We start from the raw sequence: 12476 nt of genomic DNA, 5'->3' as shown, positions 1-12476 counted from the left end.
AAGTATAGTTTTGCATAACTATGAAATTTAATGAAGTAAAATGTAATTATTTGCCGTACTATTGTTTTTAAGAGTGACTATGCAATGCTCTGTTCACCATCAGAAATTCAGTTCGAGTCAATTAATGAGATGGTGTTTGCTTCCTATTGAAATTTTTGGCAGCGGTGTCGATAATGCCCTTCTGTCCGGATTGCCTTATAACTGTTCAAGCAGAGCCCCAGTGATCAGAAGAGTGGAACCCTGCAAGCTTTCTTGTTTAGTGATGATATACTATACACATAAGTTCTTTAATGTCGTCAGTAAACTTTGTTCTGATAATACACACACGTGTTAATCTGATGCAAGTTTAACATTTAGCTGAATTATTGTTTGCGTCACCAACACCAAACTGACCAATCACACCAAAGCCAAACTGACCAATCAAATTGCTCTAAAGGACTGGACACACCGACCTTAGTGTTTTACTATATAATAGATATGTCCACCCTTCAAGACTCATAGCAATAAATACAAAATTAAAAATTTTATCTCAAACAGTAAGTCATGGGGAAATGTTTGGGGCCCTGTGTATTCAGGGTTCTTCTGTATCTCATCCTTCTACTTCAACATTAAAACCCCACCGAGTGACCAAGTGCAAATAGACATGTTTAACCAGGACTGCCATTAAGGTGTGTCCTTTAAAATTTTCATTTTCTAATCACTTTCTTTGTCACCGGTTCTCTGTTTGACAGTGTGTAGCGATGTTTCACACGTCCTTATTAGGGTTGTAGCAACAGGGTGGATGAGGCCCACGGACGAGCAGATTTATTTAAAAATACAGTGCCTGTCCCAACTCCCAAAGGAGACCTCAAGAGCTAAAAAAATAAATCAATAAATAAATTCAGTAATAAGATCAAAACAGAACTCACTGTGTCTTTGAATTCAGAGTGGAGAGCAGCATCTAAGCCCCTCTGCTGAGTTCTCTCCCAGTATGTTGTCAAAAATAAATTTACCACCTGCATCAGAACTCTGATTGCTACAAACAGAGCTGAAAAACTAGAAACAGCGAGAAGTGTTATTAAAACTAAGCAAACATGTCATGAAGAAGCTCCACATGCTGTATAACTGCCATCGGTTTGTGTTACAGATCAGATTTTCTGGACACACATTTTTCATTCCTCTCTATGCTGTAAATGGAGACTCGTTATTAGTTTTCACAATATAAAAAGAACACAGTAATCATTTATTAACATCAATAGGCTTTTTTTGTGTATTGTTTAATAATATACAAGGCACACCATCTAAATCTAAAGAACCGAAATGTAATGAGGCAGTCTGGAAAACCTTTTCAACGATTCAGCATGTTAAAATATAAATTTTACAGTTGCATAGGGTCCACGTCATTGTGCATTGAGTCTAAATATAAGTAAAAATATGATACCCCCCTGAAATTTAATTCTAAAGACCTGCTGGCCAATAATCTTTCTTGTCACATTTGAGGACTTTGTTAGCAATTTTCAGTTGTGGCCTTCATTAACATAATCATGGCGAGTCCGAGGCAGTTGGCAGCACGATATCATGAAGGCAGTCACGTGACATGTCCAGTGACTTAACTCCAGCTAGTCTAAATCAATAGATGAGATTTTGTGTTTATTCATAGGGATGGGCTGTGTGCACATGAGTGCTGACAACCAATGAATGCTCATCCGGAAGTACAGTGCATAGAATGCAGGTGTTTTGGACCTCACAAACAGAAGAGAAGCTTGTCTGTCTGATGTCTTGTGTTTTACATGCCACAACAGAATGTAAAAAAGAAGAGGAAGGGCAGAGATTACAGATGAGACTCGCCATACCTGTTAATGCTTCACAGAGCATGGGCTCCGTCAGACAGCACACTATTGGCTGTCACAAAAGGGGCAAGCATGACTCTGCTGGACGATGGCATTCAGTCATTAAATGTGACATGCGCAGCAATTCTATATATATATATATATATATATATATATATATATATATATATATATACACAGATATATCCATCCATCCATTTTCCAACCCGCTGAATCCAAACAGGGTCACGGGGGTCTGCTGGAGCCAATCCCAGCCAACACAGGGCACAAGGCAGGGAACCAATCCCGGGCAGGGTGCCAACCCACCGCAGGACACACACAAACACACCCACACACCAAGCACACACTAGGGCCAATTTAGAATCGCCAATCCACCTAACCTGCATGTCTTTGGACTGTGGGAGGAAACCGGAGCGCCCGGAGGAAACCCACGCAGACACGGGGAGAACATGCAAACTCCACGCAGGGAGGACCCGGGAATCGAACCCAGGTCCCCAGGTCTCCCAACTGCGAGGCAGCAGCGCTACCCACTGCGCCACCGTGCCGCCTATATACAGATATATATTCATGGCATTTGTAGTCTGAATCACAATCTGATTGTATGGGTGGTTACCTACCAGGTAACGCTTGTGGTTGGTCAGCATGTCGGCTAACATCTGACGCGGTGCCCTCTTTCAGTTGCAAGAAGCAGATCCTAGGATGGTTGAAAATAGTCTGTCAAATAATGCAAAGAGTACGCAACACGTGTTTCACCCTAATTCTGGGCTCATCAGGCGTACACGCTCACCGCACCCCCTCTCGGGAATCAAACCTCGGACATCAGCGCTAGAGGCGAAGCCCCTAACAATGCGCCACGGCATGTGGTTTGTTCATTTGACAGCATGTAGAGCGGGTTAATTACATTCATGGCATTCGTAGTCTGAATCACAAGCGTTACCTGGTAGGTAACCACCCATACAATCAGATTGTGATTCAGACTACGAATGCCATGAATGTAATTAACCCGATCTACATGCTGTCAAATGAATGAACCACATGCCATGGCGCAACGTTAGGGGCTTCGCCTCTAGCGCTGACGTCCGAGGTTCGATTCCCGAGAGGGGGTGCAGTGAGTGTGTACGCCTGATGAGCCCAGAATATTAGGGCGAAACACGTGTCGCATACTCTTTGCATTATTTGACAGTAAAACTATATATATATATATATATATATATATATATATATATATATAGTTGGGAGCATGCACTGATAGCACGTTGCTGCACCCACCACACAACAAACCACTTGGATTGGGACCTGAGTGCAGGGGGTGACGATTCAGCACCACATTGGAACAGTGTAAGGTTTTTGACGGTGGCTGGATTGCCAATCCTGCCACCAGCCCCCAAGTTTTCCTTGTAAATTGGAAGACCTGCTGATGCAGATTATTGTCATACCCAGGACGAAGTGATTGCAGGTTAAGGGCCTTGCTTGAGTCACTTCTGGTGTTTGCAGAATTCAGCAGCAATTATCAGTTATTTAAATTGATATTGTCCAGCGACAAGGTCAGCAACTGCAGACGGTAAGTCTGACAAACACAACTACTAGAAGTCGCTTAATGAGACATCGGCCTTAGGTGAGCTTTTCTACTCATGTCTCCTGTTTTCCTCCATTTTACTAGAGCTTCTCGTCAGGTAATTCTCACTTCTTGTTTGATGTCCTTCTTGTGTACACTGCATGTTAGTCCATTTCTGTTATTGACTAATTTTCCAAGAGGTTAAAGGAATACTCTAGCAAAACATATTTTTAATATGTTACTTACCCCATGTAGTATACTGTATAGTGCTGACCAAGAAAAAAATTTTTAAATGTCATGTTTTCATGCAGATCAGAAATAAAAAGTTTCTGATATAAACTGCTCTATGGTGACCAAAACTTGAAATATGATCTTGTGTTTTCTAGTTTAACAATATTTTAGTAAAAATAGACAAGTTTGGGGCATTGTGAGCATATGACTGAGTGAGTTAACGTATGGATTATGCTACATAAGTAACCTGAGATTTTTTCATGGAGGTTTTTGATTGTGTTGTCCATTGTTTGTCAGCATAGATAACTACTAGCGACTGGGAGCCCGATCGAATCGGGCTGCAAATTCTACATTTGTGAAATCAATACTTTCTCTGCAAAGAATTATTTGTTTTTTTAAGTCCCTGAAATGATTTTGTTCTAATATACAGATTTGAGCAAATTTTGGTGTTTCACCCTCTCCGGGGTGCAAGGGACCAGATTGATGGTATATTTGGCCATGTATTCTGTAACAATATGGAGCATGGCCTGGAGGCAGGGATATTTGTACGCCCATGGATGCACAGGCTAATGCACTGTTGTAGTTTCTGATATTTTCCAAGAAGTGCTTGGAGTTTGGGTCTAAATATGTCAACAGGTTCTTAAACCTGTCAGGGTATCTGTAAGGGTTCATTCAAACTTGACCTTTATGGCAGCAATTGTATTCTCCACCTTGCTTGTTCTCACAGGTGAAGTTGAATGAGTTGCAATGTTTGTACAGGTTGTGGTCCTCCGGAACTTCGTCCTCAATAATATCTGTGTGATTGAACATGGCAATGCCATGCCGCAAGGCACGGGCTGCTCGATGTCTTTCAACCCGTGCTGCAATTGCGGCTGCTCGAGCTTCTTCAGTTGCTTGTGCACGGCTGGCACGATTTCTTTCAGTGTTAGTAGCATTCTGTAACGCACGTTCTTCATCTGTCCTTTGTGTCCCATTTGCATGATTTCTTTCAGCGTTAGTAGCATTTGTAGCCGCATGCTGCTCATCTGTTTGTTGTGCACGTTGTGTATGTCTGGTCACATTAGCAAGTCTACGTTCCTTGTCAGTCATGTGACTTGGTTTCCTACGCATCCTTTCCGCAGCCGCTGATGTTGTGGCTGCGTTGCGATCGTCACTCATTTTAGATCTGAGATCGGCTAAAATTTAAACAATGACCGTTGTTAATACCCAGCCATCATTACTCATGTTTCTAACTTGTATTGAGTCGAGGTATTGACGTGAACACCATACATACGGGGTATTGGCGCAAGCACCATACATACAGGGTATTGACGCAAACACCATACATACGGACACTATCAAATTATATATAAGGATTATTTCAGAAACTTTGTTGTCTCCATTCTGCATGAAAACATGAGATTTAATTGTTTTTTCTCAGCCATAACAACAAACTACATGGGGTGAGTAATATAATCTACTACGTATTGAAACAAAAAGGTCTATGTGTCCAGTCCCTCAGAGCAAAATGATTGATCAGTTTTGCTTTGGTGTGATCAGTCATATTGGCTTGGTGATGCAATCGAAAGAAAAAGAGAGAAATTGGACTCTCAGAAAATTAGAGGTCAGAAAAGTTCTTTCATAAATAATGACAGGGTCTGGGAAGCTGGCATTACGGGGACATGCTTGAAAGAGAGACACGTTAATAAAGGCATTGGAGGCCGACTGTGAGAGTCGCCTTCAGTGACGGAAAGTATAAAACCTTGAAAATAATCTGAGAAGCAGGCTTTTTACGGGAACTTGCGTTAGAGTGGAAGCACCGGTGAAGAGGATAGTAAAGATGTAGGAGACTTGCTGAGAAAGTCCCCATCAAAGATGGAAAATATAAAAACAGAAAGGAGGCGAGAAAGGAGCTTTGAAATTTAGGCAGGCTTTCCAGGAACGTGCTCAAGAGACACACGTGAATACAGAGGAAAGGCACTGAAGGTACACATAGGGCAAAAGAAAGCAAATATTTTTAAATTATTCACTTGCCTGTCTTCAACAGCTGCCATGACTGGCATAATTTTTTGTATAATTTTTGATATTCCTTTAATCAAGAAACCCATAAATCATGGACTACACATTGACTTGACATTTGTAACGTACCTGTCTGTTGCCATAATTTCTTAACTGCATTTCTTTCCATATGATCCTTAATGTCGGAAGCAACCACTAAGTTAGGGATAGAATTTTGTTTTTAATTTTGTTGCATTACACAACAAATGAGTAGTTCCCCACTTTTTCATTAGATGCTGCATAATGCATTTTGGAAGAGCACTTGCAACACAATATTATTCTAAGAGTCCCTGTGATATAGCAGGTCTGCGGCTCAGAATAACAGGCCAGTTTTAATTAAATAATCACGGCTAAAAGAGGGGGCATGGTAGTGTGGCAGGAGCGGTTCCCGGGTGCAGGCGTTGGTGTTTCCACACTGAAGTGCATAGGTGTGGGATCGTCCTTGTCCGTGATTGATGCCAGGAGCTGCTAATCGCCGCACCTGTGCCACGTCCCCATTATATATAGTAGGAGCGCGAGTGTGGAGGGGGAAGAAAAATATCAGAAAAGTGAACAGGGAGGTTAGAGGAGGAAGCTGGAAGCTGAGAGCCCATGCCGGTGCGAGCAAGCGAGCAGAAAGGTAGTGGAAGACAGCTGGAGAGTGAACCCTAGAGGGGTGTTTGGCCAGCACCCAGGGGCATATGGATTGGGTCACTCCTGCTGAGTTTCGGTCTGGAGGAGCTAAATGAAGCCAGGATCAGGAAGCTTCCAGACCAGAAGTAGGAGAAGGTCAGCTGCAGTTAAGGCGACTCCCCTGGTGCAGAGCCCGGATGGGAGAAGCAGGAGAGCCGCCAGCTAAAGAAGGCACCGGGTTTTGTTTGTAAAGGACTGCCTTCTGTCCTTGTTTTTAACCTCATTTTTTAATAGAATTATTTATTGGAATTATTGTAACCTCCACACTTTGGATGACCTGGTTTTTAATGGATTATTTATTTATTGACTTTTGATCGCACTGCACTATTTATTTGAACACTTTGGATTTATTTTGTTAGTTTTTAATAAAAGCACATCTGCACTTTACACCATACCCCTTGCTTTGTTTGGTGTCCTCATTGTCCAGCTCATCTGGTTACATTAACAACAGTGTCGGGTTCAAGAGGCTCCCAAACGTGAGATGGGAGCATGGAGAAAGAACCCGCATCGTCACAATCCCTCACATGTCATCATGAAAGAGCTTATACGTATATATATTGAAATACGCTGTTCCCATGAACATGTGTTTTCAGAATGAGCCAGAAAACTAAAACCTCACACCTATCTAGACTTCTCTAGCACCTTCAACACCATCCAACCTCTGCTCCACAGGGACAAGCTGACAGAGATGGGATTAGATTCATACCTATTGGCATGGACCGTGGAGTATCTTACAGACAGACCTCAGTATTTGCGTCTCGGGAACTGCAGGTCTGACATTGTGGTCAGCAACACAGGAGCGCCACAGGGGACTGTACTTTCTCCGGTCCTGTTCAGCCTATATACATCGGACTTCCAATACAACTCGGAGTCCTGCCACGTGCAAAAGTTCACTGACGACACTGCTATCATGGGCTACATCAGGAGTGGGCAGGAGGAGGAATATAGGAACCTCATCAAGGACATTGTTAAATGGTGCGAGTCAAACCACCTACACCTAAACACCAGCAAAACCAAAGAGCTGGTGATGGATTTTAGGAGGCCCACACCCCTCATGGACCCCGTGATTGTCATGGTGACTGTGTGCAGAGGGTGCAGACCTATATATACCTTGGAATGCAGCTGGATGATAAATTGGACTGGACTGCCAATACTGATTCTCTGTGCAAGAGAGGACAGAGCCGGTTATACTTCCTTAGAAGGCTGGCGTCCTTCAACATCTGCAATAAGATGCTGCAGATGTTCTATCAGACAGTTGTGGCGAGCGCCCTCTTCTACGCGGTGGTGTGCTGGGGAGGCAGCATTAAGAAGAAAGACGCCTCACGCCTGGATAAACTGGTGAGGAAGGCAGGCTCTATTGTAGGCTTGGAGCTGGACAGTTTGACATCCGTGGCAGAGCGACGGGCGCTCAGCAGGCTCCTATCAATCATGGAGAATCCACTGCATCCACTAAACAGTGTCATCTCCAGACAGAAGAGCAGCTTCAGCGACAGACTGCTGTCACCGTCCTGAGGAGATCGTTCCTCCCCCAAACTCTGCGACTCTTCAATTCCACCCGGGGGGGTAAACGTTAACATTATACAAAGTTATTGTCTGTTTTTACCTGCATTTTTTATTACTCTTTAATTTAATATTGTTTTTGTATCAGTATGCTGCTGCTGGAGTATGTGAATTTCCCCTTGGGATTAATAAAGTATCTATCTATCTATCTATCTATCTATCTATCTATCTATCTATCTATCTATCTATCTATCTATCTATCTATCTATCTATCTATCTATCTATCTATCTATCTATCTATCTATCTATCTATCTATCTATCTATCTATCTATCTATCTATCGCCCTGTATTTCTACTACTTCAGACAAAGCTTGCCCTTGATTTAGATGTCGGCACCTTATTATCTGTTAATGTGAGCATTAGAAGGAGAAGCCGTTTTTCATAGATTTCTCTCCTCTGTCTTTCTTTGCACCCTGTTTCTGTTTTTTCCAGGTGGAACAGCAGTCTCCCTACGTTCAGGGGTATAAGCTCCTGTACAGGCCCACTGCTGCAGATGGGCAAAGCAAGTCAGACTGGTCCGTGTTTGAAGTGAGGTCTCCTACAGAAGACAGCTCCATCATCACTCAGCTGAAGAAAGGCGTTACCTACGAGTTCAAAGCCCGTCCATTCTTTAATGAGTTTCAAGGGACAGACAGTGAAGTGAAATATGCAAAAACCTTTGAAGAAGGTACCTCTTTCTTTTTCATTTCTTTTCTTTTCTTTTTTTTTTTTTTGAAAGAAGCCTTCAGTGCCAACATTCCCCTGAATAAAAGCAATACAATTCCAAGCTTTGTCTCTGAAGCAAATGTTTTGATGAAAGGAGCTGTTTGAAAGCTCGTCAGTGACTCACCTTTTTTTGGACAGTCTTCCGAAGTCAGTTATCCTGAATTGTTCCATGCTCTCAAGCACCTAATCCACTTTAAATCTGCAGATAGATTAAAACAGTTACTCGCAGGATAACTGCTGTCATAAATACAATTGCTGCCGAGTATGCGTAATTGACAGATTGTTTCTGATCCTCTTCGTAACCTTTTTCAGCAAGTATGTTGCAAGTGTATTTGTTTGCTGAAAACTCCTTATTGGGTTAGTTATCATACAAAAGAAAATACAGTAATGCTAAGAAAAAAAAATTCTCTCTTTGATTATTACCCAATCCCTGAAAATGTGTGGTTTTTCAGTGTCCGCTCTGTGAACTACAAACTCAATAGCAGAAAAAGTCATATTACATTGCCTTCCACAATGGGACTAAGACACATTTTTCCTTGATTTACCCCTTTGCTCCAAAGTTTAAAATTACAAATCAGACAATTCAGACATTGTGATTAAAGTGCACATTGCAGACTTTCATTGAAGGGGATTTGCATACATTTCGGTCTCACTGTATAGAAGTGACGACACTTTTTTATACCATCCATCCATTATCCAACCTGCTATATCCTAACTACAGGGTTACGGTGGTCTGCTGGAGCCAATCCCAGCCAACACAGGGTGCAAGGCAGGAAACAATCCCTGGGCAGTGCGCCAGCCCACCACAGACTTTTTTTTATATCTTGCCTCATAATGTTGGGAACAATTGGCATCAGAGGTGTTTGTGATTCCTCAGGTGGGTTTCATTGCTTCATAAGATACCTCGGCTTGTTTCTACGCTTTGGGTTCCGTAGCTTCCATTGTTCAACATGAGGACAAGAGCTATGCCAATGAAAGTCAAAGAAGCTATCTTGAGGTTGAAAAACAAGAATAAAACATCGGCAAAACCTTAGGATGACCTAAATCAACAGTCTCTAATATCATGAAGAAGAAAGAACCCACTGGTGAGCTCAGTAATCACAAAGGGACTGGTAGGCCTGTGGTGTGGCGGGTCCACAGCTCACGACAAAAAGGCCACTTTTAAAATAAATAATCGACACACTCGAGTCTTAGCGAGGGGGTATGGTGTGTGTGGCCAAGCGGTTCCCGGGGAGTTCGTGATGCGGGCAGTTCTCACTTAAGTGCACAGGTGAGGAGTCATCCGCATCCATAATTGTTCCCAGGAGCTGCTGAGATGAGTGTTGGGCTGAAGAAAGCGGTCGCTCCACCTGAGCGATCACGAAGCTGGAGTGACCAGTATTGAAGACGACTGGCTGTCGAAAGGCAGCGGCAGTCATGGAGGCTTTGGGCTAGTTTAGCCCCAGCGTGAGCGCCCTGGCTGCTGGGGAAAGAAACCTAGTCTCGGTCCTGATGGAGCCCGACGTAGCCAGGGATTGGAGGGCTACCTGACCAGTGTGGAAGGCAGCTGCACCTGCAGGTAGGGCGACTCCTCTGTTGCGAAGCCCGATGGGAGAAGCAGGGGAGCCGCCAGGTAGAAAGAAGAAGGCACCGTGCTTTGGATTTTAAGAGACTGCTTCCAGCTATTGTTTTAACGTTGATGTTTTTAAAAGATTTTTTTCTATTGGATTTTAACCTCCACCTTTCACCCATTTTAATGGATTATTTATTTGAAGTCTTTTGAATACACTGCACTATTTATTTGGACACGGTTTTGATTTTTGTTGTTTTTAATAAAAGCACTTTGCACTTTTTGCACCATCCCCTTGCTTTGTTGGGCCTCACTGCCAAGCTCATCGGTGACATTGCCGACGGTGTCGGGTTCAGGGCTCCTTGAAGCTGAATGTGCACATGGAGCGAACCCGCATCGTCACAAGGCCAAGGAAGACCTCCACTGCTGAGAACAGAAGAATCCTCGCTATGGTAAAGAAAAAGTCACAAACGTCCATTCGACAGATCAGAATCAGTATTTAGGGGGCCGATCGATGTGTGTGTGTGTCAGAGACGACTATCAGCAGAAGACTTCATGAACAGAAATACAGAGGACACACTGCAAGCTGCCAACCACTAGTTAGCCACAGAAACAGGATGGCCAGATTACAGTTTGTGAGAAAGGACTTAAAAAAGCCTGCAGAATTCTGGGAAAAAGGTCTTGTGGACACTTGAGACAAAGATGAACCTCATCAGAATGATGGCAAGAGCAAAGTTTGGAGATAAAAAGGAACTACCCAAGATCCAATGCAGACCACCTCATCTGTTAAACATGGTTGTATGGCTGCCATAGGTCCTGGCACACTTCTCTTCATTGATGATAGAACTGCTGACAGCAGTGGCACAATGAATTCTCAGGTGAATAGAAACATCTGATCTGCTCAAGTTCCAGTAAATGCCTCCAAACTCACTTGACGATGCTTCATCCTACAACAAAATGATGATCCAAACATACTGCTGAGGCAACACAGGAGTCCTTCAAAACTAAAAAATGGAAAATTCTTGAATGGCCAAGCCAGTTACCTGATTAAATCCAATTGAGCAGGCCTTCCATATGCTGAGGAGAAAACATAAGGGGACAAACCCCCCAAAACAAGCATGGAACTGAAGATGGCTGCATTAGAGACTTGGCAGAGAATCACCAGAGAAGATCCTCAGCACCTGTTGATGTCAATGAATGGCAGACTTCAAGCAGTCATTGCATGCAAGGGACATGCGACAAAGTCCTAAATATGACTGCTTTAATAGACCAGCCATTGCTGTGTCCCAAACATTATAGTGCCCTGAGTTAGGGGGACAATGTAGAAAAAGTGGAGTCATTTCTATCAAAACGTATGTAAATCCCCTTAAATGAAAGTCTGCAATGTGCACTTTAATCACAATATCTGAATTGTTTGATTTTTTTTACTTCAAACTCTGGAGCAGAGGGGTAAATCAAGGTAAAAAAAATGTTTTTGTCCCAAACGTTATGGACGACACTGTCGGTTAGCTATAATTTAAAAAATAATGCAAAGAGAGAAAACATTTTCGTTTTGTTTAATATAGACTTCCCGGTAATGTGTGGTTTTCAAATGTCTGCTCCATGAACTACAAACTATCAGCCACTCTGAAATTAAAATAATGACATTTTTGAAATCTGTGACAAGTGGAATTCATTAAAGCGTTGCTCATAAAAATGCAACAAAATAATATATTGGCCATGTGCATCTGCCAAAGCAATATAACTTAATGTCTTTTGCATGTTTTTATACGTGAGGTAAAAAAAAAAGAAAAGTCCTTGTTTTTTTTATAGCAGAGAAAAAAAATATTTATGGTTATTCTGGGAACTAGGAGGGTAAGATCCATCTGCCATCCTCCCATTTGTGCCATTAGAGGTACCATCCTATGTTTGAGAAATAAGGATCCCTGTGGTCTTTGTGAATATTAAGAAGCCTCGTTTTTTATCTCTCTTATAAACAGGGGGTCTTTAGTAAACTTACTAGCTAAGCATCTTTTGATTGACATGTTTTTATAGATAGATTCATGTTAAACGTTATTGCTCTGTTTTGATTCACGTCTCACTGCCTCTGTCCCTTTATGATCAGCTCCCAGTGCCCCTCCTCAGAGTGTAAAGGTAACAAAGAACGATGACAATGGGACAGCAATCATCGTCTCCTGGCAACCACCCCCCTTGGACTCCCAAAACGGTGTAGTGCAGGAGTATAAGGTAGGCTACAATTTTGCTAACAGTGGAATTTATGGATGCTCAGCTCCATCTGCTGGTTCAGATCAGTGTCATGAATACTGTGTATGCTTATTTCCAGACTTTACATTTGAG

At 42.5% G+C, this 12476-nt stretch overlaps 1 protein-coding gene across 4 annotated transcripts in view; it reads left to right on the top strand.

Moving 5' to 3' along the window:
• Positions 1-12476, top strand: part of robo1 (roundabout, axon guidance receptor, homolog 1 (Drosophila)) — a 1485956-nt gene that overhangs the window by 1381349 nt on the left and 92131 nt on the right. For all 4 annotated transcript variants that reach the window (XM_051926301.1, XM_051926302.1, XM_051926300.1 and 1 more), the window contains 2 exons: positions 8318-8552; positions 12244-12365. In XM_051926301.1, coding sequence (XP_051782261.1) covers positions 8318-8552; positions 12244-12365 — 357 coding nt within the window. The remainder of the gene's footprint in view (positions 1-8317; positions 8553-12243; positions 12366-12476) is intronic.

This window comes from Erpetoichthys calabaricus, chromosome 4 (assembly GCF_900747795.2).
Source record: "Erpetoichthys calabaricus chromosome 4, fErpCal1.3, whole genome shotgun sequence".
Lineage (NCBI taxonomy): Eukaryota > Metazoa > Chordata > Cladistia > Polypteriformes > Polypteridae > Erpetoichthys > Erpetoichthys calabaricus.
This window is presented reverse-complemented; position numbering and strand designations above follow the sequence as displayed.